The 26,820-nt window shown below is 43.7% G+C and overlaps 1 protein-coding gene across 1 annotated transcript in view; it reads left to right on the top strand.

Moving 5' to 3' along the window:
• The window catches only part of BACE2 (beta-secretase 2), a gene marked incomplete at its 5' end in the record, with an annotated part of 103,759 nt that overhangs the window by 62,480 nt on the left and 14,459 nt on the right, over nucleotides 1-26,820 (top strand). Inside the window, 5 exon segments of the mRNA XM_006156388.2 lie at nucleotides 2,581-2,709; nucleotides 3,889-4,023; nucleotides 6,052-6,153; nucleotides 11,857-12,006; nucleotides 16,949-17,117. Of these exon segments, the coding sequence (XP_006156450.2) occupies nucleotides 2,581-2,709; nucleotides 3,889-4,023; nucleotides 6,052-6,153; nucleotides 11,857-12,006; nucleotides 16,949-17,117 (685 nt within the window).

Here is a 26,820-nt window from a genome sequence, read left to right as displayed (position 1 = left end):
AAGAGAGAGAAAAAGAAATAAGTAAACACAGGAACTGAAGGTCAGTCAGGAAGGCTGGCTCTCTTGAAGTGGAAACACAGACCCCTGGGCCCGTATCAGTCTTCTACAGAGCCAGCACGGGCTCAGGAGTGCCTTTGTCCTCAGTGTCATGGGATGAGATCGCTACGAGAGTCACAGACTGGTAACAACTCCACTTCTAAATATAATACATTTTTCACTGATAGCACGACCTTGGGCAAAACATTTCATTTCCATGTGACTGGTATGTTTGATTTTATGCTAACTATTCAGAAGAGAGTAGGGTGAACTTATATAAGATAGCCTTAATAAAACATAATACTTCTCTGAGAACAGACTGCTTCAGGGGCTTTTTGGGGTTTCTACACCCTCCACATGGCCCTTTATGTTTTTTATTTTTAGGGTTTTTTTCCCCCCTGTAGAGCATGTATGCTCACTAGAGGGAGACAGAGAGAGGGGAAGTAAGAAACCACTACTCACTTCCTCCCCACAAGGAATGGCCATGCCACAATCCCTTCTCCTTTATTCTCCTCTTGGGAACATTGGACATGCTGTCACATGTGCCCGGCATGTTTTCAAAACAGTGGTCAGCAATATGGGAATCTAGTGCCTTAACCACCATACCACCTGCTGGCCCTGACCCTTTATCTTTTTGTGTGTGTTGATAAAGCCAACTTGGCTTTATCACATTGCCCAGGTTTAAGGAGACGGTCACAAGGTATGTGAGATTCATTGCAAGTGGAGGTGGCTGAAAACAGGACTGGCAGGGTGGCCTGGGCTGATCTGAGGCATCTCTGCTGCAGGTTGGCCTGGAACTCAGTAGTGCTCCTACTGTGTGGCCCAGGGGCTGGCTAACAAGGCCATGCATCAGAACCACCAGCAGGGCTTCTTACACCCAGGCCTTGGGCCCACTGTACACCTACTGATCAGGTTCTCTTGGAGACAGTCCTAGACAACCCTCGAGGGACCCTGAGACACAGTCCTAGTGAAGAATGACTTGACAGAATACAGGTGCTTTTCCATAACAGGCCCTGTGACAAGTGCTTTATATGTATTGACCCATTTAAGCCCCAGAACAGCTCTGGGAGGCCAACAGTGTCCCATTTTACAGAAAAGGAAACAAAGGAACTAGTCACAGGGTGAGCAAGTGATGGGGCCAGGCTCCAATTCCAGGTAGTGTTTACTTTTCTCTGTGGCCTCTCAAGAGTGTGGACAAAAGAGGAACACCAGATGGGGCACCACGATACCTAGCCCATTCCAAGAGGCGCCTTTGTTGCACTTGCTGACCCAAATACAAAGCGCACCAACACCTTTGCAGGAGGGCTTGAGCTGAGTTCTGCTGTGCATTTCCGCAGAAGCTGAGGTGGAACAAACAGGACACCAAACACAACGGGCTAGACACAAGAAGATGTGTATCTGCTCAGGCATGGGGCTCTTCTAGATCTCACAGAGAGTGAGCACACTCCTTAGGAATGAGTGCCGAGAGGCAGGGGACGCTGTAGCAGCTCTGCCACTGTAGTTGATGGTTAGGTTTTTATCGGAAATTACCTTCCGGTAACTAACTCTAGTATCTCTCAGTTGTCTGAGCCAGATCAAACGCTGACTTTTTCCACAATCCCCAGAACCCCTCTTCCTTTGAGTTCTTCTGGAGGAGCAGGGTATCCTCTGAAAGTATCGCTGCATACAAGACAGTACCAAACAAATTAGACCTAATAAAATTGGCAGTGAGGAAATAGCCTTCGAACTTTAGGAGGACATTGGTTTCTTACTGCTGTTTTCCTGCACCAGCATTCAGTGGGCAGAGCCAGGCTTCACCCAGGGTCTGGGTTCTCAGTCAACTGTCCTTGTGGGTCCATCACTTCTCACTTGCATGAAGGATGGCCATAGTTGAGAGAGATCAATAAAAATCTGGCATCGAAGGCAGCTCCTAGAGACATTGCTCTCTCCACAACCTGAAAGGCCTAAGATGAGAGTGCACCACCCCCTCAGCCACCCACTAACACGTTTCTTCACGCCCGCCTCACAAGACAGTCAGGATGAGAAGTGTGATGGTGTCTTAATAGCTTCTGGAAATACTGCCTTATTTTTACAACAGAGCTGCACCAGAGGGAAAAGTACCAAATGGAAGGAATTTCTGTTGGAGATTTCTGAATGTCAACTAATCACAAACTTGTTTATTGGTAAACATGGAAAAATTCAATATAAATATCACAAATAGGGCCAACCCCATGTCCAGCCCCATGTGGTTAAAGGAGACACATCCCACAGGGTGAACTACGGTTTGAGTCCTGGCCCTGGTGGCTTGAAAACCAGGCAGGGCACATGTATGTGTTTGCCCAGAATTCCAACAGGATAGACGGAGAAGGGATTGCAACATGCCTGCCCCAATAAGGGGTGCTTCTCCCTCAGTGCCTTGCACTGTCTCTCTCTAACAAGTACATACATCCTCTGGAAATTAGAAAAAAGACAAAGAATATTGTCTGTGTGCATGGTGTCTTTGTAGGTCACCTCTGTGTATACTGAGTCATGAAGCAGCATCCTTCTTTTGTCACCCTCCTGCAGCCATCAAGTTCTCTGGAGACTTTCTTTGATTCTCTCGTGACACAAGCGAAGATCCCCAACGTCTTCTCCATGCAGATGTGTGGGGCGGGATTACCTGTCGCTGGATCTGGTACCAACGGAGGTAGTCTTGTGGGTATCTTTTAGTTTTAAAGGGGCAAAAATATCACAATTGGATGGGACTTTTTTTTCTGTTTTGTTAAAAACCTGATCAGAAATATTAAACCATGTGACATGTTGAGGTGCTGTAAAATTGGATAATCCTTGTTATAGATGCTTTTAAAAATGAATTGAATTCAGTATTACTTTTGTGTTTCCTAGTTATCCTGCCATCTAGAAAGATGCTTCTCATTGCTTCTCCAAATTCTATGAATGCTTTTCTTTATTGCCTTTGGAAGGGAACTGTTTTCGGTTGGTCGTGGAGAGCAGATGAGGAACAGTGGGGAGGGGTAGGTGAGGAACAGGGTCTTACTCTGGGTAGAGAGCATGTGATTGCATCTGTGATCGCAGAGATTCGGTGAGGAGAGAGGGATGCCTGCACATCCCTTCTGTCTTCTCGGCACACACACTTGTGCACACACCCACACCACACAGCTAAGGTGCTTTCTGTTGGGACAGAGCCAAAGCCATCATCACTCTGCGTGTGCTGTGGCCTGAGCTTCCCTCCATGGACTCTGTACTTGGACATCCACAGTCAGAAGTGGCAGGGAGAATGCACAGGTGGGGCTCCTCTGGGTGGAGGTCATAGGTACTGCCACCCCCTTTACTCTCCAACTCTAGAGGCAGACTCAGCACCCTGTCCCCCAGCTGCTGTCACTTGCTAACAGTATACCTTCTCTTAACACTTTCTGTTGCCTTGTGTGGGAAGAGGGCAACCTAGAATTCCTGGGGTTATGTTTTACAAAAGGAGGTTTTGATGAGGGAAGCTTTATTGTTCATCTTTCCTCTTTTCTGACATTTGAGGAAATATATTATTGTCAGTCAGCATAGTTAAGTATTTTATTGCAATTCTTGAGGGTAGTCTCAATATTGTGAAGCTGGGATTGCATATACTATTTTTCCATAAAGGAAGCCACCACAGCACCCTGATTAGACTAGGGCATGATATCATGTGACCTTTGGACACATGATCCCAAAACATTCCCTATTTCATTTGCAGGCATTTGTATTTGTTTATAACATTGCAATAAAGTGAGAATACCCCTCCCAGAGGAGTTTCACATTCTGAGTACCTGCTTACATGCTCCTTTGTGTAACTGTTGCTGTGACTGTGTGTTTTTTCTCTTATACTTGGATATATTTTCTAACTAGGTCCTGGGTGGAATTGAATCAAGTTTGTATAAAGGAGATATCTGGTATACCCCTATTAAGGAGGAGTGGTATTATCAGATAGAAATTCTGAAGTTGGAAATTGGAGGTCAAAGCCTTAACCTGGACTGCAGAGAGGTATTTCCACTGTGATCTCTGTGTCTCTGTGTATCTGTGTGTGCCTGCTCGTGGGAATATGACAGCTGAAACCCATATGTGAAACCAGGCGATGTGTTACATTATAGGGTAAATCATAAGTTCACTACATGGAAGGATATAGAGCCTTTGATGTAAGTTTATATCTCCTCCCTACCCCCCAGAAAAAGTAAGTGCTTCCTTGGCTTAGCATAAAATGGTGAGTGGAGAAGGCCGTCTAACATAGGCCCTATACCGTTGATCGTGGCCCACTGGTCCCTGAACTCTTTTGGAGAAGATAAAATAAGCAGACTTTTATCAATGTAGGGGGACACAGGGGACTAAAAGCAAGTAAGACAAAACTAAAAAAAAATAAAAATCAGCTTTATTCTCATCCACAGCTAACCTGCCCTGCCCCTCCTCTCCCAAGTATAGTTCTTACTAGAGGAAACGTTACATCCAAAAGATGTGCATAGCCTGGTACTGCTGAAGGAGCAGGTGTGCTGAGCTGTGATACTGAACCTCAGCTGTGCTTACACCCTCTCACTGACTGGCTCATCTGTGGCATGCTAGGACATTATGATTATGATGTCTTTGATAGGCTTGTGTATTTTTCTTTTGTCTATAGATATTTTTCTAACCAGATCCTGAGTGGAATTGAACCAAGTTTATATAAGGAAACCTCTATTAAGAAGGAGTGGTATAATTGATAAGAATTACAACCTGCTTAGAATGGTTTATAATAACCACCAGCAGGGGGTCAGCAGGTGGCATGGTGGTTAAGATGTTATCCTCCCACGTGGTCGACCATGGTTCAAGTCCCAAACCTAGTGGCTTGCCTTCTCATTTTCCCTCTCTTTCTCCCTCTCTGGGGGAAAAAATAATAATAATAGTAATAAATGATAAATAAAGCTAAATAAATAATTCTTTTTAAAAAAAAAAAAAGCAGCTTATAGTACTGCAACCCGTTAACAACTCCTGTCATACTAACCATCCTCTTCCACTGCAAAGTCCCACGTACACGCAGGTGCCTCTGATAAACCAAAGGTGTTCCTTCCATTGTGATGGCATTTTAGCCCTAAGTCCACCAATCTGTGTTTATTGTCAAGAACAGATCAAACGTGAGGGAGTCAAAAAATACAAAATGTGTATGCATGTGAATTCGAGAGTGCAAACATGAATTTGGAGTTTTTAATTCATAGATTTTTGCCTACCCAGTATTCCACTCATCACACCAATACACAAAAACAAAACCCTTAGGACATTCTACCCTAACAGTTCCGTTTGTACAGGCATTCCATGTATTTACTTTTTTGATACACTAAAAATGATAGTTTTATATACAAGCTAAGTTATATTTTAAATTTGTTTTTAGACTACAAATAATTTTGTTTGAAAATAACTATTTCATTTCCTTAAATTTTTTAACTTTCCTACCTTATTTCCTTTTGATATGATTGGTGTATTTGGTTTATGACTCACATATTTGCCTTGAGGATTAAGTTGCCCACAATTCAGTCTGTTCCTGGGCCATTCCATTCACACGGTAGTGTCCCTACTTGTTGGAGTGGCTTGTCTGGTGTTTTTCCACTGACCTCCATTTTTCTCACTATGCCACATCATGCCAGTGTGTGTGCACATGTGTTGTCTGTCTGTCTTAGCCTGTTATCAAATGTACTGTGATTCCTTTCCAGATGCAAATATGGGATAGTTATTGAAAAGTGTTCTTCCTTCTTCTCTTTCCCCACTAGTAAGATAACAGAGTTCATTTTGTACAATTGGTATAAGTGACCTTTAATATGTCAATTCAACCTCTAAAGACAAATAGGTCTTTCCTCTCATCCTGGGTGTTCGGTGTTGGGGGGCTTTGTAAAAGAGAACTTGGGCTGCTCTGAATAAGAAAATGCTCTGCCTTGGGAGGGTTGCCAGTGGGCTCCCGTGGCTGCCTGAGTATGGACATAGCAGATGCATGGTGGTAGCATTGCTGCGGGGTGCCATCGCAGCTCATGTGCCTTCCCTCTTCCATTCTAGTACAATGCGGACAAGGCCATCGTGGACAGCGGCACCACACTGCTGCGCCTACCCCAGAAGGTGTTTGATGCAGTGGTTGAAGCTGTGGCACGCACGTCTCTGGTAAGTCCTCAGCGTGCTCATGAATCTTTGAGATTACAGGTTAGGATTGGGTCGGATCACATGCTGAGGAACAGCACTCCAAATTCTCATAGTCTGTACACACTGGAGGTTCTGAAGGATAGTGTTTTGTGTTGTCGCTGTTGTTTTTTAAGAGATTTTGGCTATAGGGCACATGTGCTCACTGGAAAGACAGAAAGCGAGAAATCACTCCCGGGGGGATGGCCATGTTGCAATCCCCTCTCCTCCACTCTTCTCTCAGTATTTTGGGCATACGCACACATGTGCCCAGGATGAGTTTCAAACCACGGTCGGCCATGTGGGAGTCCAGTGACAAAACTATTATGCCATCTGCTAGTCCCCTGAAGGGTAATTTTTTAATAATTATTATCCATTGAGGTCACAATCTTATTCTTGGGTGTTAAGCAGCAACAGGTGCCTTTAGTTTAACATCAAAGGGCTTGGATTTGAATATACAGTGCTCTTTAGTGTTTCATGTAATAGTTCAGTTGATGTAGTATTTTTGTTTATCTCTGAAATAAAATACTCTGTAATATAACCATATGAAAGTAAGAAATAAATCGAGATTGCTTTTATGGTCTTTAAAACAAATGAACAAAAATCTTATTCCTGGGCCAGAAGGTAATGTGACTCCCACATGACCAGGTGCACGGTTCAAGTTCTGGACCTGGCAGCTTGAAAATCACACCAAGTGCATGTGCATCCGGGCCCAGAATCCCAAGAGGAGACTGGAGAAGGGATTGTGACATGGCCATCTCCAACACCCCACTGGAGGGGGTGATTTCTCACTTTCCTCTCTCTCTGGTGAACACATATACCCTATAACAACAACGAAATCCATTTTGGCCTTCATCTAGCGTTTCCTTCTGTAAGATACTGTGTTGTTTTCCCACAGGAGACAAAGGTTAACCAGCCAGTCTAATAATGATTTTATGACTATCTTCTGAAATGCACTTAAAATCATGGCTGAGGAAATCATGTCTTTTGGGGACCTGGCTGATGGTATTCCCAGTGTGACCCAGCTTCCCAGTGAGTTCAGGGCAACAGGATAGAACAAAAGCATTAGCTGAAACACAGATTTAGGGTTAAATGGAGTCCCCTGTAGTCTAGCTCCTGCTATGTGATGGTGGTAGTTATGGTTCCACATTAAGAAATGGCGCAGTGGGCAGTGGAGAATGACCAGCACTGAGAGGGAGGGTTTTGAGCCCTCTGACAGCCTTTGTGTGGTCGTCTGGAGGGTTGTGAGAGTTTGGAGTAAAATGCCTGATGTAAAGTATCCACTCGGTAAAAAGGAACCTCCATGAGTGTCCAGCCGCAGTGCTACCTTACTTGTTTAGGTGGGAGATAACCATTACTTTCAGCTTCGTGAGTGTTTCTGTAGCATCTGTCTATTCAAAGCCATCCTTGCAAGATCACCCCAAATGAGTGCTTCCTGCATAAACCTTCGCTCTGGTCCTAGAATGAGGCTGATTGTCTTACTACCCTTGTGATGACCAAATTCAAGGAATAACTGTGGAGTGGCTGCAGGCTACAGCAGAAATGTGAGAAGCAGGAGATGGCATTTGCTGGTCCTGGACCAGAACTCCAAGCCCTAAAGCACCGGTGGAACAAACAGCTGGAAGACCACAGAACACCGAGGACAAGGAATAAGAGAGGGTGCGAGCACTGTTGGGCTGACAGGTGCTCTGGGCAGCTTAGAAACCAGATATGTGCTCTAATATGGCCAAATCTGAAAAGCATGGCAGGTAAATTTTCAGCAATTTATTCCTTGAATATTTGTTGAAAATCAGACTCCACTGAAGCTAGGGAACAATCTGCTGGTTTCATGAATAGTTCAATACCCTCAGCAGAATTTACCTGAGTATCTTCAAGTTTAGGATTCTGAACTGTGCCCATCTCACATCTGGCCTAGGATTGTTTGAAGCAACGAGAAGGTGGCGGGCCAGGCCGGGGCCAGGGCCGCTGGCCACTGTTCCCCAGTTCCTTGCAGCATGTGCAGCGGCTGACTTTGTAAGAAAAGCACGAGGTAGAAGGAACAAGATGACGAAATCTGTTTGCCTCGCTAAAATTATCCTCTGATTGCAGTGAGTGACGTGTCAGGAAGGAGGAACGCGAGAAGCCTGTTTGTCTTGGGCAGGGAAAGCACACAAGGCAGCATTGTGTCTGCCGGACTGTACGGAGGGGCCAAAGACATGTTTGTTCTTCTTATCTGTTAGGTTCACAGAAGTGGCTTTCTTGGCTTGGGTTTTCCTTTTTTTCTTCTTTTCTCCTTCTTTTTTATCACAGGGTCCAGCTGTCTTGACCCTCCTGCTTCAGCCTCTCAGCTGAAATGGCAGGTGTGCATCACCACACTGGCTGCTCCTCTCACAGGCTCTCACTTGTTGCCTTGGCCAGCCTCAAGCTCACCATCCTCCTGCCCAGCCTTCCGAGTCCCTCTGGTTACAGGAATTCTCCACCGTAATCAGCTTTAGGTTGGACTAGGAATTGAATTCATGCCCCTATGTGGTCTTAGCCTTCAGAGCAGAACATCTTAACAGTGGGAGCCACTGTGACTGGGCTGTATTTTCTTTCTATTAAGAAGAGGCCTGGCTTGAAAGAGTTAAAAAATGTCATGCTTTATATTCTGCAGCGAGTTGCTCAGAGAAGATTTTGGGAATAGTTGTGGTTCTCCATTAAAAAATGAGCCAATGGGCCGTGTAGCATAACCCAGTATTCAGAGCCAGGGAAAGCTGGGCTCCAGCCAGCCTCTTGTAGCACCCGAGTGTGGTGGGCCCAGTGCTTATCCAAATACTATCAAACCCAGACACAGATGACACCTATGTTAAGATGACTTTTAACTTTAGGATCCTGCAACCTAAGGGTTGAAAGTAGACCCCAAGGCCATGTGGCTAGACCTTCAGGGGGTCTTCAGACTCCTGGCCAGGAGACTTGCATGGTGGGCATAACTTGCAAATGAGATTCTTTTTATTTATTTATTTGTTTGTTTGTTTACTTGTTTGTTTATTTATTTATCAGTTGCTGGAGGATGTTTGTACTCACCAGAATGAAAGAGAGTTGGGGCGCTGGGGGCACGAGGGAAGCATTCCCCCAATGGGACATGTTCACACCACAGTCCCTTCTCCATTTCATCATCCTGTCAGGATTTGGGGCACACACATGCTTCTGGCATGTTTTTCAGGCTGCCAGGGCTGGGATTCAAACTGCATTCGACCATGTGACATCATGTTCCCTTAACCACTAGGCTACAGGGCGCCCTTAGTGTGTTGGATTCTGAGCTGAGCCCTTTTGGCTGCTTTCTGAGTGAATGGGAGCTGGGTGTGGTGCTCTCTTGAGCTCCACCCCACCACAGGCCCAGCCAACATTAATTTTTCATGGAATCAAGCAAAATAAGTTTCCTCACCTCTTATCAACTTGTCAAGGAGGGGGTTATAATACACATTTCAAATCAACTTAACTGTTTTAAAAAGTGGGAACCAACAGTTAGCGTAATGGATATGTTGCTGGACTCCCACGTAGTCGACCGTGGTTTGCGTCCCAGACCCGGTGGCTTAAAACTCACTCCAGGCGTGTGTGCATGCGTGCCCAAGATCCCGAGAGGAGAATGGAGGAGAAGGGATTGCAGTGTGACCATCCCCCCTGGGGAGTGATTTCTCGCTTTCTGTCTCTATGCCTCTCTCTGTCTGTCTGGTGAGCGCACGCGCCCTATAGCAAAAATCTCTCCAAAAAAAAGCAAAAACTGGGATCTACAGATGGCGTAATGGCTATGTCGCTGGACTCCCATGTAGTCAACTGCAGTTCGATCCCTGAACCCGATGGCTTAAACTCACGCCAGGTGCATGTGTGTGCGTGCCCAAGATCCCAAGAGGAGAATGGAGGAGAAGGGATTGCAATGTGGCCATATCCCCTGGAGGGTGATTTCTCGCTTTCTGCCTCTGTGTCTCTCTCTGTCTTTCTGGCAAGTGCACGTACCCTACAGCAAAATCCTCTTCAAAAAAAAGCAAAAACATAACAGTGCCAGCATTATCCATTTTACTGACCAACCATGAGCAATTGGGCAAGAAATGTGTGATACACAGACCACCGGGTGCTTTCTCCACAGTGTGTTCCTGGGGGAGGGTGGCACCTGCCATGCTGTGGCTGAGTGGCTCATGCCCATGTGGACAGCACAGGTTCACACAACGGTGCCCATTCTGTTCTGTTTTCTGTCCTTCCTGGTCATTTTCTTGGCTTCTAAAATGCCTCCTCCTCCAGCCCTGGACTTGCTCTGTCCTGTGCCCCTTGTCCTGGGCTCTCTTTTGCTGGCCTCTTTCTCAAGCTGGGTGCTAGGCTCCTCCACTCTCCTGCAGCATCCCATCCACGGCCACATCATCACCTCCCACTCACCTCTCAGTCAGTCTCTCCGCCCAGGCCTATACCCCGGAGCCCAGAGCCCTCTGAAGATGACTGAGTGATACAATATGTGTGCTTGGACATCTAAATCATGTCTGATGTGCTCAGAGCCCAGACCTGTGGTATATGAGGTTCAGCCACGTCACTCCATCATGAAGGTGCCCCAAGTCCCTTCCTGCCCTAAACACTAGCTTCCATGGCTGGTATCAATGTCCATTGGGCATCCCAGCATCCTTTACCTTCCCAGAACCCTTTGCTCCCCTGTGGTAGCTCCTGCTTCTCCCAGTCATAGTCTCTCTTAACCCTGCCTGGCAGGACACCATGCTGGGTGCTACAAGGGACCCATCAGCCTCTGTCCTGCCCCTGAGCGACAGCCAGCAGACACAGGGCACACTGAGCTTTTGCTGAGGGGCCTGAGGCTCACGCAGGTGTAATTCACTTGCAGATGTAGTGGCTACTGACTCCACCCTTCCAGTCCCCTGCAGACACACAGGGGGACATGCTGTGTTGTTGGCTGCCTTTATGTCCTGAATGCCATTCATTTTTTTCCACATATATTTCCCGAATATCTTCTGTGTGCTAAATGTTGGGACTACAGTGAAAACACAACAGACTCATCCTTAGAGGACTGAGATTCTAGTGCAGGAAACAGAAGGTAATCAGTAAGTGTAAATTTGTTAACTACCACAAAGAGACCAAGGAGAGCTGCATGGTGGCATCCTTGTGTTATGTGGAAGGATCCAGGAGGACTTCATGGATGAGCTGGCATCTGAGCTAAGATATGGAGGAGGAGAAAGCATTTTCAAAAGAACAAATAGCTCACACTTGATCTACACTGGGAGGCCACCCACTGGACTCCTGGGCTTCAGAGGGCAGATGATGCTTGAAAGGGCCTTGAGGCCACATTTAGGATTCTGTCTTCTAAAGGGCCCTTCTCACTGCTCTATAGCTGTGGGCAAATGACTTCATCTCTCTGTGCTTTTGTCTCCTCAACTGTAAAGTGGAGGAGGTGCTGTCACCACACTGGTGGGGATGTTTAAGGATGAAAGTAATTATTGCTGCAAAGTGCTTTTACCTGTGCCTGACGCTAATAAGTGTTCCACGTGCCTTTATGATTTTAATAATTATTTTGTCACCACCATCTCTCCCAGAAGACTGATGTTCCTGCTGTTCTGTCCAAATTAAACATTGTTTATCCCTATGGGCATCTGGCGAGGTGACTGTGAGCGCCCCGAGCTATTTCCTGTTGACGTGCCAGACGAGTCATTGTTTCTCATGGAATCCTGTTTTGTCTAGATTCCAGAATTCTCTGACGGCTTCTGGACCGGATCCCAGTTGGCATGCTGGACGAATTCTGAAACCCCTTGGTCTTACTTCCCTAAAATCTCCATCTACTTGCGAGATGAGAACTCCAGTAGATCATTCCGTATCACTATCCTGCCTCAGGTATGAACTTGAATTTGTGCTTTTCCTTTTCAACATGAGGCATGCAAAAGTAAAAACACTTTATGTATGACACATGTATTATACTTCACAGCTATCTACTGCCACAATAATGCTGCGTAACAGGCAGATGCAGGTATCACTACCCGTGGGTCTAGGCAGGCGTGCGCATCTCCACCAGGCTTGCTCATGGGTCTCTTGTCAGCTGGAGCTCAACTAGAACTTGGTTGGCCTCAGTGTAGGCCAATGCAGGATGGCGTTACTCATGTGTCTAGCAGTCAGATGGGTGGAGGGATAAGGCCACATATTCCTCCTCACCCAGTGGGGCCTCTCACGTGAGGGCAAGATTCTGACAGAGAGGGAACCACACAGGTGCTCCTGAGATCTCAACCCAGAACAAGCCACCATCATCTCCATGGTGCTGCCCAAATAGGTCCAAGACTAGCCCAGGTTCCTGGGGTAGGAACGAATATTCTACCTCTCAGTCACAGGAGCTATAGAGCCACATTGCAAAGGATGAAGAACTGGGGATTTTTTTTTTTTTTTTGAGAGATTTTTGCTATAGGACACGTGCGCTCGCCAGACAGAGAGATAGAAAGCGAGAAATCACCCCCCGGGGGGATGGCCACGCCACAATCACTTCTCCTTCATTCTCCTCTTGGGATCTTGGGCACGCACGCACACGCACCCGGCATGAGTTTTAAGCCACTGGGTCCGGGACTCGAACCACAGTCAACTACATGGGAATCCAGTGACACAGCCATTATGCCAACTGCTGGTCCCAAACTGGGAATGTTTTTATAATGCCTGCCACAATACCATTCCAAGCAGAGTATCACTGATTCAAAATACTTGAAGCCAAAAAGTATTAAGATTTCAGATATTTTTTTGAATTTTGGAATATTTGCATATACCTAAGGAAATATCTTAGAAATGGAACCCGTGTTTAAGTATTCATTTATGTTTTATGTATGCCTTATACACATAAGCTGAAGGTGATTTTATTTAGTAATTTTAATAGTTTTGTTCACGAAACCCTTTGTGGTTATGGGCTTGCTTGTGTGCTGGCTTGTGTGGGGGAATCAGGGCGTGCATGCACAGCCAGAGGGACGAGGAGAGCTTTTCCCTTGAGGATGCCGAGTGAACTGTGTGCTGTGTTTACATTTTGATTGTGACCCACCATGTGCGGTTGGGTGTAGAATTTTTCACTTGTGCCTCATGCCCGTGCTCACAACATTGTGAATTTTGGAGCATTTTGCATTTCCAATCTCCGGATTAGGAATGCTTAAACTGTTTATACTTTTTCCCTCAATTTATGTAAATGGGGGAGGGTGAGAGGGAAGGAATCAAGGGGGAAAAGAAAGAAGGAAAATGTTTAAGGAACACAAAGATGGAAAATGATCTGTTGATGATAATATGTATGGTAATATCTTTGAACCAATATGCAGTGTATTCAGAATGGGAAATTCATTTGGTATGTTGTAATGATACACAGTGATTGAATGTAAAAATAAAAGAAAGAGAATGAACCTGGATTGTCAGGGGTGAAGCCCTCACTCTTATTTTCTGAAAATCCCTGTGACCACCCACCCCTTCCTCATCTGAAGTGACTAAGGAAACAGACGAGGTTCTACTTGCCTTAGCCACTTTTCTCATTCTCCCTTCAGTCTGTCCTGGAGTGCGTGTCTGTGTCGGGCTCCACCAGCACCTCAGTAACTAACCTCCAGGTTAACTAACCCGCATCACAGATCCCCACTCTCTCTTCTTTCAAAAAATTCCCAGGTGAGTCTTCTGAAGTCACAGCGTTCCTCTTCCCACGTCAGGTACTGTGCGGAATCAGTGAGTCCTGTGGGTTCAGTGCGGCAGCTCATTCTTGGTGTAGCTTTCCGTGGTCCCCACCAGACCCACCTGGCTCTTGAACCTGTTCATGGCCCCATGTGGGCCTTCTCTTTGGTGATCCCTGTCCTCTGGCGCACCCTGCTGCTCCGTCTCCTTAACATTCATTTGACTAACCCCTGCGTAGAATGCCTTCCCTTCTTTACTCACATCCATATCTCCAAATTCTTCCATCCTTATCTCCAAATTTTCCCCGTCCTTTGAAAGCCAACTCAAACAACCCCCTCTTTGTTGAAACTTTGCTGAGCAGAATAACCCACTTGTGAGCCTGCCCTTCAAACTCACAATGCATGTTTTCTAATCTACCCATCTGGCACAAAATCACAGCTTTGGGATATATTGTATACTGTTTTTTTTTTTTTTTCTTTTGGACTTTTGGATTTTTTTCTCCTTGTTTAAATTTCCAGAGGGCACATGTGCTCACTAGAGAGAGCAAAAAGGAGAGGGGTGGGGGAGAGAGAGTGAAGGCACTCCCCCTGCAATGGGGTCTGGCTACACTGTAGTCCCTTCTCCATGTCTCCATCCTATCGGGATTTAGGGCACACACACCTAGCATGTTTTTCAAGCTGCTGGGGCTGGGACTTGAACCATAGTTGGACATCTACTTATCAATGTGTAGTGCTTAGCTACTATACTACAGGGCTGGCCCTCTGTTTTCTTTTAAAATAACAGTAACTACATATATTCTTCCTTCAGTTAGTTAATAATGTTTGAGTTTTAACAGTCATCCTTCCTTCCCTAACACTTGCAGGCAGTAGAAAGAAAGTGTGTAGTAACTGTTAAATGGGCGCATCAATGCGTCTTTGTTGTAATTGATGAATTTGAAATAAAAGACTTGGGTGTGGGGGATAGGGAAGGAGGAATAATGTTACAAGGGAAAAGTAAATGTTAATTCTGCCTTTTCCCCATTTTTAACTTTTGGGATAGTGTTGGGATATATGCTCCAGAAATTCAGTCATCTTTGAGAAAGGCTCAAAAGCTTTAAGAGAACAATACAGCCCATACAGCCCAACAGAGGACACCAACACTGGACTTGAGAGGCTTGGGTTATAGTCTCGGGACTGCCCTTGACTTACACTGTAACTTCGAGCAAGTCACTTAGCCCTTCCTGTGTCTGTCTCCTTAACTGTAAGGAGAAATAATAGTACTTTTCTTGCTGGAGACATTTAGAGGGAGTGCAGTATCCTTGGCTAAATGGCACTCCTCAGAGTAATGGTAGAATGATATGTTTTCAGCATCTATAAAATAATGTGCTCTTTATGATCAAATTTCAGTCAGTCAAATAACAAAATATGAGCATCATTTCATCAATGTGGGCTGTAACTAATGTCAAAGCCCACATCGAGGACAACAGTGAGCATCTGCTGGGAACTAAATGTTGGGTGACATAGCTAGGGACTCATAGGGGGAGAGGAGGACAAAGCAGGTGTTGGGGGACATCTCTGACGGCTGTACAAGCCCTGAGAGCTGCAGGCTTCAGTGGCTTTTAGGAGCATCACTGGGGAAATATAATGAAGTTTAGGAGCATTTGTTTCATTTGCATATTTCTGCATAAGGCTTTATTATTACTTTAACTTATGAGACAGTGGATTTTTTTTTTTTTTGGTTGACTTTGACACATTCACATGTTTAATTTTTTAAAAAGTTGTTCATTTTTGGGGCCAGCAGATGGCATGGTGGCTAGGGTGCTGGACATGACAGACTGCAGTTCAAATCCCCAACCTGGCAGCTGGAAAATCATGCCAGGCACGTGGCATGTGTGTCCAGAATCTCAAGCGGAAAATTGAGGAGAAGGGATTATGGTATGGCCATCCCCAAGGGGGGCGGGGGTGATTTCTCACTTTTGCTCTTTCTCTGTCACTCTGGCAAGCACTGAGATAGCACCCCCAACAGGGTCTTGATGCCCCCTCAGCCAGTCCTGGATCAGGAGCATGTGCATGCTTACATACTCAGGAAGGTCTCTGGATGTGAACCCAGAACCTTCGCTTGTGGGTCATTCTCAGTGTCACATTTTACCACTGCACCACCATCTGGCTCCCACATTTGATTTTTAAAAGTAACCTGCCCTGCTGTTCTGATTTCTCACCTAGCGTTGCTATTCTGTTTGCTTTCTGTTGCCTTGTTGGAAGGGGCCTTGAAAAGGAAGCTGGGAGACCAGCTGGTAAGAAGCCCTATGCTCCACAGGCTGTGCCTGGCAGGGCAGTACAGGGAAGTCACTTCTATCAGGACATCTCGGCCAGCCCTCTGTCGAGGGCTCCTGCTGCTAGTTGTAGGATGGGGCCCCCACCTGGGACTTTCCAGGCATCCACAATAATAATCATAGATGAGCACATGATCTTGAGTACAGAAGCGTCAAGTCAAAGGCAATTATCTTAACTTTTATCTTTCTTCAAAAACACATGGGCTGAATCTTCTCTGGCCTGTTGAAAAAGCAGTCCCCCGCCCAGCTGCAGTGGTGCAGGAGGAAACTGCTGCACAGGTTGAATGCCAGCTCGACCTGAACACACAGAGTATACTCAGTGTGTTCATGTTCCTGACCAGCTGGAAGCCTGAGCAGTGAGGACTCTCAGCTTGATGAGACCCTGGCAGGTGTGCCCCACCTCTCCAAATAAATGAGTAAACTTTAAAAAAAAAGAAAAAAGAAAAAAGAGAGAGCTGCTAGATTTCCCTGTGTGTTCTGGTTATCAGTCCTTTATCTGATGCATAGTTTACAAAAAATATTTTCCCATTTGGAGGGCTGTTGATTCACACTGATTTACACTGTCCTTGAAAGTGCAGAAACTTCTTAATCTGATGTAATCCCACTTGTCTATTTTTGGGATTGTTGATTGTGCTTTGGGGCTCTTATTTAAGAGTCTTTGCCTACCCCAGTGTCTCTCAGAGTTTCTCAAGTGTTTTCCAGCAGTAATTTTACAGTTTGAGGTCTTGGGTTTAGATCTTTGATCCACTTTGAGTTGATTTTTGTCTGAGCATGCCTGTGGCATCCTCACTTTTGTGATGAGGCCCGATTCACACTTCCTCTTGTTCATTTTCTCTCTCTCACATGCAGCTGTACATCCAGCCCATGATGGGGGCTGGCCTGAATTACGAATGTTATCGATTTGGCATCTCCCCTTCCACGAACGCACTGGTGATCGGTGCTACAGTGATGGAGGGCTTCTACGTCATCTTTGACAGAGCACGGAAGAGAGTTGGCTTCGCAGCAAGTCCTTGTGCAGGTGAGCGCATTAGGGGCCAAGAAGAGGGCGTGTGTAAGTTTACTCACTTGGAAGGTATTCTTGATGACAGGTCAGTTGCTGTTAAATTATTTCACTCGCACTCGTCATCATTGACCAAAACCTTGTCGGTAAAATGGGTCATGGGGATGCTGAGAAGATTGAAATAATTCACATAAAACAGTGTGGCACCTGGCAAATGTTGGATAATTGTTACTCAATGCAGTTCTCTCTTGAATTAAACAGAAAACGGTATCACACACCAGGAATAAAAATATGCTGTGGGGCCTTGGAATTGAATTACAGTTTTTTTTTATGGTAAAGGCAAAATGAATAAAAGAAAAATAATATATAAATTGTATAATTTCTTTTTCCTCAAAGCAGTCCTCATTATGAAATAGGAAGTAAATGTATATCATTGCTGTTTCTTGAGATCCTAAATAATGAGACCACAGAGCCCATTTTCCTTGAATAGTTCCTCCCGAGAATGATGTGAGGTTGCCCTGGTGGCATTTCTCAACACAGCTGAGCTTGAGGATTGGGAGGGCTTCAGAAACCAGGAGAGATTTACCAACCAACTGGATGCATGTGGCTTGATGGGAGGATTAGGTACTTTTGACCACAGCCAAAGCTGGCTAGGAAGGAGCAGATAATAGAAGTCACCAGAGACTGGATTGCTGGGGATGCGGAGGGAGAGTCTGTGCCAGGGAAGTGCTGGAGAGTCGCAGCCTTTCAAAGTAGCATCTCCAAGGTCTGAAAAAATATTGGTAAACTGGATGTGGAATCAGGCACAGAATGAAACCCCAAAGTGTTACTGGTCATTTCTAAGGGAGAGAAAAATTATGCTAATGTGAAGTCCAAAAGGAACTATGACAGGGAGGTGAATGGAGCAAAATGGGGGTGGGAGGTCAGTGAAACACTAGACACTATGGAGTTGAAGGCAAGCAAGCAGTAACTTGATGGGAAGAAAGCCTTCAACATTAGGGATGGTTGTAGGACAGGTGGGAGTGCTAGACTGGCCATTCTGAGAGCCCCAACCCAGAATTATCACTGATCGCAAACCAACTGAGAAGTATGGGGGAGAGTCACAGAGATGAGGGGTGCAGCAAATGCTAGAAGACCACAGCTGAGTTATTTGTGGAAAGAAGATTTCAGTTGGTATTTTAATAATTATTTTATTTTAACTTTACTTATTATTATTGTTACTTTCCAGTTTGATCAGACAGACAGAGAGAGGGAAAGTGAGAAAGCAAGCCACCAGATTCAGGACTTGAACAATGATCGGCCATGTGGGAGTCCAGAGCCTTAACCACCACTCCACCTGCCGGCCTCAGTTGGTATTTTTTCAAAGAGATTTTTACTATAGTGCACACACACTTGCCGGAGACACAGAGAGAGACAGATAGAAAGCAAGAACTTACCCCTCAGAGGGGATGGCTATACCAAAGTCCTTTCTCTTCCATTCTCCTTTTAGAATTTTGAGCATACAAGCACATGGGCCCGGTGTGAGTTTTAATCTGTCGGGTCTGGGACTTGAGCCATGGTTGACTACATGGGAGTACAGTGATGTAACCGTTATGCTATCTGCTGGTCCCTCAGTTGGTATTTATTTATTTATTTATTTATTTATTTATTGGAGAGGTTTTTGTTAGAGGGTACATGCACTTGCCAGAGAGACAGAGAGATAGAAAGTGAGAAATCACCCCCCTGGAGGGATGGCCAGGCTGCAATCCCTTCTCCTCCATTCTCCTCTCGGGATCTTGGGCATGCACGCACATGCGCCCGGCGTGAGCTTTAGTCACTGAATCTGGGACTTGAACCATAGTCGACTACATGGAAGTCCAGCAACATAGCCATTACGCCAATTGCTGGTCCCACCCTCAGTTGGTATTTTTAAAACTATTTTAAGTATGTTTAGCATGGTCTTGAAACTGGAAGCCTGGAAATTAAACAGGGAAGTTAATACTACCTATTCTTGTCTTAATACACCGGCATTTCTGAAAAGTAAAGTGACAGTTTGGAGAAGAGAAATATTAAAAGAAAAAAACTGTATCTGGAATGTCAGGCCAATTTATATTCTATATAAATGAAAATACCCAACCTAGTGTACACATTTATTTTCTTACTTTTTTAAAGTTTATTTATTTCTCCGATGAACAAGAGACAGAGAGAAAGACACCACTCCAACAGGATCTTGACAGTGTGCCCCACAGCTGGTTTTAGCCAGCCCTGAATTGTGGGCAGACACATGCCCAGTGTACCCAGAGAAGTCCGAGACACAAACCTGAAAGCTTCTCATATGGGATTACTCCTCAGAGCATCCCATTTACTGCTGTAGCACTCTCGGGCCCCTGACAGAGTTGCTTAAATATCGGTGCAAATTGATTTGACTTTGGACTAGTGGGCAGACTCGGAGTCATTAAAACTTGCCGTGTTTTTAATGGCTGCCATAAGTAAATGTCTACCTTTTGAATGTGTGTTATTAACTCCTTCCGCTTGTCAGGTCATCGAGTGAGAACTTTCACATACTGGAACGTGGGAGTGGGAATGTACAGTTTGAAACAGCACTGTATTTCTCAACTGTGAATATTTTACTATGTTTTAACGGAGGGAATCTAAGAACTAAAGCAATTTTGCTCACAATTTCTGTTCTCTTGTTAAATACCATTAAAGTAGAGGCTACTATGGCAACAGCTGTTATAACGTCCACTTTACTTAATATTGCAGTGAGTATAATAGCCGTAATGTTTTGTAAGTGAAATCCTGTTGGAAATGGTTTAATAGTAAGTGTCTCTAGGTAAGACATTTTTCCCCCTGCATTTCATCATATATTCTTTGTTAGGTGCTCTTATATAAATTATTTGTTGCTTTTTAAAAATGTATTTAAGGTTTTGATACTTAAACATTGGATTTTACCAGCTGTGGGAATACACACTGATATATGTCTCCTCTTCGGTGCAAATTGTTTAGCCATTAAAATAATTACCTTCCTCAGGGCAGCAATTAAAGGAGCCAGACAGTGCTCGATAGCACTATAATAAATGGAATAGATACCCTGCCTGCCTTTCTTTTTTTTTTTTTTTTTGAGAGGTTTTCGCTATAGGGCGCGTGCGCTCGCCAGACAGACAGAGAGAGACATAGAGACAGAAAGCGAGAAATCACCCCCCAGGTGGGATGGTCACGCCGCAATCCCTTCTCCTCCATTCTCCTCCCGGGATCTTGGGCACACACGCACACGCGCCCGGCGTGAGATTTAAGCCACCGGGTCCGAGACGCGAACCGCGGTCGACTACGTGGGAGTCCAGCGACATAGCCATTATGCTAACTGCTGGTTCCCTGCCTTTCTTTTTAGAAGTGTTTTTAACTTTTTAAAAATTTGTTCATTTCCTCTGTGAGGAAGAGAGACAGACAGAAAAAGCACCCTCACAGGGTCTTGACACCGTGATCCAGCCCAGCCTCAGCCAGGCCTCTACCATGGGCACGTACACGCCCTAAGAATGCAGAAAGATCTCTAGGCATGAACCTGGAAATACCCCATGTGGGTCATCCTTGCAGAGCATCGTGTTTTACTCTTGTGACTCCATCTGGCCCCCACAAAAGTGTTTATTTTCCATTATAAAATGTTTTAAGTAACAAATAAATGTTTTAGAGCCATCTCATAGCCCAGTGGTTAAGCTCTATAGAGTGCATATGGAGCTGGGTTCCCTGCCAACCGTGGTTTGAATCTCAGTCCCAGTGCTTTGAAAACATGCCCTACATGCATGTGTGTCCAACATCCTGACAGGATGGGGAACTGGAGGAAAAGGAACTGTGGTATGACCATGCCCCTTCGGGGGTCGCACTTACAGGTGCGTGCTTTCTCTTTCTCTTTAATGAGCATAGGTGCCCTCTGGCAATAAAATATTTTTAAATTAAAATAAAATGTTTTTAATGACCAAAAAATCATATACTATGGGCACTTATGGGACATTCAGATTTAATCAATGCTAACATTTTGTCACATTTTCTTCAGTTCACAAAAATAAAAACAAGATAATTGCAACCCTGCCTATCCCCAGAGTTACCCTTTGTCCTGAAATTGGAGTATATTCTTCTCATGATCACTATATTTGCAGTTTTACTAGTTAGGTGTAAGGACCTTGTGTCAGTTACCTACTGCTGTGTAACAACCTGCCCCACCTAGAATGTAGCAGAGCTTCATGGCTACCTACAGTGTCTGTGGCTGGGTCAGGAACAGAGGAGCAGCTCAGCTGGGTGGTGCTGACCTGGAGTCTCACATGAGGCTGCAGATCTCTGAAGGCTGCAGGAGCTTCTTACAAGCTCACTTTCATGGTAACTGGCAGGAGTCCCCATGCCTTTCTATGTGGACCTCATCCCAGAATTGCCTGAACGTCCTCAGAACAGGGCTCCAGGCCACCCCAGAGCAAGTGATCTGAGAGATTACAACTTGGCTCCCATGATAGGAACCACAGTATTTTTATAACCCAATCTTGGAAATGACCTGTCATCACTCAGCCCTTTTCTCTTGTCCACACAGCATCCCTAGTAGGATCTGGGTCAGGCTACTCAGGTTAAATACCAGGAAGCAGGGATCACTGGACTCATCTTAGAAGCTTTGTACTACATACTTAAAACATAGATGGATTGGTTTTTCTTTTTTTCTATTTTTAAACCAATGTGAGTGCTATTGTTCTTTTTTTTTTTTTTTTTTTTTTTGAGAGGTTTTCGCTATAGGGTACATGTGCTCAGCAGACAGAGAGAGAGACATAGAGACAGAAAGCGAGAAATCACCCCCCAGGGGGGATGGTCACACCGCAGTCCCTTCTCCTCCATTCTCCTCTCGGGATCTTGGGCACGCACGCACATGCGCCCGGCGTGAGTTTTAAGCCACCGGGTCCAGGACGCAAACCGCGGTCGACCACGTGGGAGTCCAGCAACATAGTTATAGTATTTTGTGTATCCTTTGTAAATGTAATTTTATTGCTTAATGTTACGTTTTCTAGATGTCCCATGTTGATGTGACTACTAGGTTAATTTGTTTGACTTCTGTGTGGTATTCTGGTGTACCATTGTATGAATATACCCAGACTATTTACTGGAATCCCTTATTGATTGACGTATGAGTTGTTTTTAATATTTACAATTCGAAATAGTATTGCAGGGAACATCTTTGTGCATGTGCATAAAGAAACAAGATTTCTAAATGATTTATTTTGCCCATCTTCAGTATTACTAGCTACCGTCATTTGTCTTCAAAATAGTTGGAACACCAGAATTCCGTAAGAATCTCTATTCCCTCAAAGCATTATTATATTTGTTTTCTTTTTATGTTTTGCCAATCTCTGTGTGTGAAGCAGTTTACATTTTAGTTGATTACTTCAAGATTACATGACTGGTTATTTCTATGAGATATTTGAGCTTTTTCTCTGAGGGTGAATTTTTCTATTATCTTGTGCACAGTTTTTTGCTTGCCTCTTTTTATTGATGTATATGGAGTCCTTATATATTTGAGTTATTAATTTTAAAGTGTTATATCTTCTATTCTCTTCAACCTTTCTTTTTACTTGTTTTTTTTGTTTTGTTTTTTAGGGTTTTTTTTTTTTGGTGTCTTTTATTTTAATGTAGTGAGTTACATTTTTCAATCTTTCCCTGATGGCTTGTGCTCTGTGCCTTACATAAGAAATTCTAACTTCATCTAAGAAAATAGAGATAATTCTTCTAAAGACACCGGTATCTAAAGTTCTCTTACCAGAAATGTTTAGGACCAGAAGTATTTTAAATTTTGGACTCTTGGATTTTGCATATATATATAATGAAATACCTCAAGGATGGAACCCAAGTCTAAAAATGAAGTTCATTTATGTTTCATATAAACTTTGTACACATAGCCTGAAAGTAATTTCACACAATAGTTTTGTGTTGCAGTGTTTCAACTGACTCATCACATGAGGGCAAGTGTGGAACTTTCCACTTAAGGCATCATTTCAGTGCTAAAAAAGTTTCAGATTTTGGAGAGTTTCAAATTTTGAATTTTTAAATTAGGGATTCTCAACCTGCATACACTTTTTTTTTTTTTTTTTTAGTTTTCTTCTAAAATAGGAAGTAGGCATCAATTTTTGTAAGAACATTTAAGTTTCTCATAATTGATTCTTGAATATATAATTTTCCCTTCTAAATTTTCCTGCATTTTATGGTAAAAAGTTGTAATGTATAGAAAAGACTAAAAATAATACAATGATGTCCTATATACTAGCATGTAGATTTAATAATTTTTTATATTTTCCCATGGATCAGTATGTAGTATGTGTGTATATGTAGTTTTGACTGAACCATCTGCAAATAAGTTGCAGATAATACATTTTACCCATAAATATTTCGTTGTGTATCCTAAAAATAAGGACATTCTCCTACATAAACATAATGCTTTTGTCGCATCTAAGGAAAGAACCATTTTAACGTAATGTCATGTCATCTGTATGCCATATTCAGATTCCCCCAGCTGTACCAAAATGTTTTCCTTAAATTTTTTTGAAGGCTAATTGTTTTTAGAATGTGTTGTATTAAGTTTTGAATGAATATGTCCTAATGGTATATTATTTAACTTATTTATTTAATCTCGTATTTTCTATAAACTTGAATTTAGGTCTAGAAGCTTAAATTCAAGTTAGATATTTTTTGCAAGATACCTACTGAATTTGTACCAGGTGCCTGTAGATGGTTGAGCCTATTTCTGAACATTGGATTCTGTTCCAATGGCCAAGTTCTTTAGCCCTGTGTTATACTATATGGTTTTATTTATTACTTATTTGTTTAGTATTTAAATTTGCCATTGGGGGCCTACAATCACCAGAGAAAGAAAGAGAGGGAAAGTGTGAAAGCACCCCATGGAGAATGGTCGTGCCACAATCCCTGCTCCTGTATTTCTCTCTCCTTTCACACGTTTGGGTGCACGTACACACGTGCCCGGCATGCACCATATGGTTTTAATTCCTGTGGTTATAATAATACAGTATCTGGCAAGGGTTTGAGCCTTCTCTTTATTCTTCTTTTAAAATTGTAGCTACTTTTGCCCTTTCATTCAACTTGTCAGGACCCCTGAAAATTTTTATTGGAATTTTGATGAGAATTGCATTGAATATTATATGTGACCTTGAAAAGAAACCAAATCTTTACTACATTGTATCTTTTCCTCATGTATGTGCTAAAATCTCTGCATTTATTTGTCTTCTTTTATGTCCTATTGCAATCTTTTATCCTTTTCTTCAAAAAAATTTCACGTACAGACGTATTAGTTTTAATACTAGGTACTCTTAGTTCTTACTGTTAATGTAAACGGGATTATTATAGATTGCATTTTTTTTTTTTTGGAGAGGTTTTCGCTATAGGGCGCATGTGCTCGCCAGACAGACAGAGAGAGACAGAGAGACAGAAAGCGAGAAATCACCCCCCAGGGGGGATGGTCACGCCGCAATCCCTTCTCCTCCATTCTCCTCTCGGGATCTTGGGCACGCACGCACACGTTTCCGGCGTGAGTTTTAAGCCACCGGGTCCGGGACATGAACCACGGTCGACTACGTGGGAGTCCAGCGACATAGCCATTACGCTAACTGCTGGTTCCCTAGATTGCATTTTCTAGTGTGTTGTTGGTATATAAGAATGCAAGGGGATGATATATTTATCTTCTATTCAGTCACATTGCAGAGTTCTTTTTTTTAAAGTGGCTTGTAGAGTCATTTGGATATTTTTGAATGCTTGTATAATCTGCAAAAGAAGCATGTTTAACAGTTTCCAATTTTTATATGTTTTAACAATTTTCCTTCTGTGATGGCTTTTAAGATACATTGAATAGAAACAGTGATAATGGGCATTTTTGTCTTTTTCCATACTCTAAAGAAAATATTTCTCACGTTTCACCATTGAGCATGATGCATGCATGATACATTCAATGATGATTTTGTCTGCTTTTAAAATTTTTTGGAAATGTGTCTTAAAGAGTCAATAATATTTTCTATTTTGCCATGGTTCACCATTCCGTAATCCTTTCCCCTTGTTTACATGGATCTTGTCATCATTTTTTCTTAAACCTCTCTAACCCTCCCTCCTTCTCATGCAGCTTCTAGTATCTGCCATCACTCTCTATCTCCATGCCATTAAGTCCTTCAGTCTCCATCTCACGGTGTGTGTGGATAGTCAGTGTATGACTAGCAGAGAGATACACAGCATTTGTCTTCATAGCCTGGCTTGTTTTACTTAGCATTATGTTTCTGGGTTTATCCACTCTGTGTTAAGTGACAGGATATTGTTCTTTGTGGCCAAATGATATTCCATTGTGCAGGTGTGCTCCATTATCAGTTGTTGGATACTTAGATTGATTCCATTTCTTAGTTATTGTGAATAATCCTGCCATAAACAGGATTGGCACTTACGTTGGGGCTCAGCTGTACATTTAAAAACTGAGGGTTATATTTTTCTTATGTCTAAGTATCATAGTAGGAGGAAATTGTGCCTTAGTACCAATCACCATCTGATAAATCCAAAATCCTTGGGCACTCTCTCTCCCACTGTCTTTTTAAATTTTATTTATTTCTTCATGAGAGAGAGAGACAGACAGACAGCACCCCTAACAGGATCTTGACACCATGATCCACATCACCTCAGAGGACCCCAGATCATGGGCACACACATTCCCGGTGTGCTCAGGGAGACCTCTGGATGGGAACGTGAAACCTTCCCATGTGGATTGGCCTCACAAACATAGCTTTATGCTGCTGCTTCCCCATTTGGCCTCTTTCCCAGTGTATTTTGTATTTGATTTTCATAATGTGAGCTTGTCAGACAACTCTTAGCTTATAGGATCAGGCTTTTCTAAAAGGATTGGGGTGAGGTTGAGGTGAACACTGGGTGAAAACTCCTTGATTAGAACCCCTGGGGATTATGATCAAAACATACATGGTTGACATCCTCACTCACCTTTTCAGCCAGGGCATATCAGAATGGTGCTAGGTGGGAAGCAATGGCATTTTTTTGAAGTTCCCTGGGTGCCTCTCTGCTACCCCTGCCTCTCCTCAACTCACTCCTGCCGCTGCAGAGAACCCATATTCTGGTCTCAGAGCAGAGTCAGACAGATAAGACGGAGGTGAGGGCTTGTGGGGGCCTGGCCAACCTGAGTCTTGAGTGCCTGTCTCACACACCTGGAGCAGATGCTGAGGACTGGAGCATTTTCAGCTGCCGCTAGGTTGCCTGGGCCATGTGGCCTGTAGCTACAAAAACATCAAATGTTAAAATCGACAACTCTCTGTTATCTTAATGTATCCAAAGCTTCTGAAATACCATCCATCTCTTTTTATAGATTGAGACATTTCGCACCCAAGAGCTGTATAGATTTCAGCTTGTACAACTTGAGACACATTATAGATTATGGCAGTCATTTCACTGTGAATTTTTCTTGCTGCAGGTTGAAAGTGGATCATCTGGTACATGCTCATGTTTAAAAATAGGAAAGTTAGCTGTTAAGAGCAGAGTTTCAGACATGTGCCTCTGCAGTCCACTGAGGATATGATCAGAAGATACCAAAGCCTGCGGCCCCAGACACAGATCAGACAGTTCTGTTTCTTCATTTCACAGAAGAGAACACTGAGGACCCCTGGATATTAATTGCTTTTACGTGGTCGCCAAGAAAACGGCCTGGATTCAGAACCCCTACCCT

The sequence above is a fragment of the Tupaia chinensis genome, unplaced genomic scaffold (assembly GCF_000334495.1).
Source record: "Tupaia chinensis unplaced genomic scaffold, TupChi_1.0 Scaffold000492_1, whole genome shotgun sequence".
Classification (NCBI taxonomy): Eukaryota; Metazoa; Chordata; class Mammalia; order Scandentia; family Tupaiidae; genus Tupaia; species Tupaia belangeri.
This window is presented reverse-complemented; position numbering and strand designations above follow the sequence as displayed.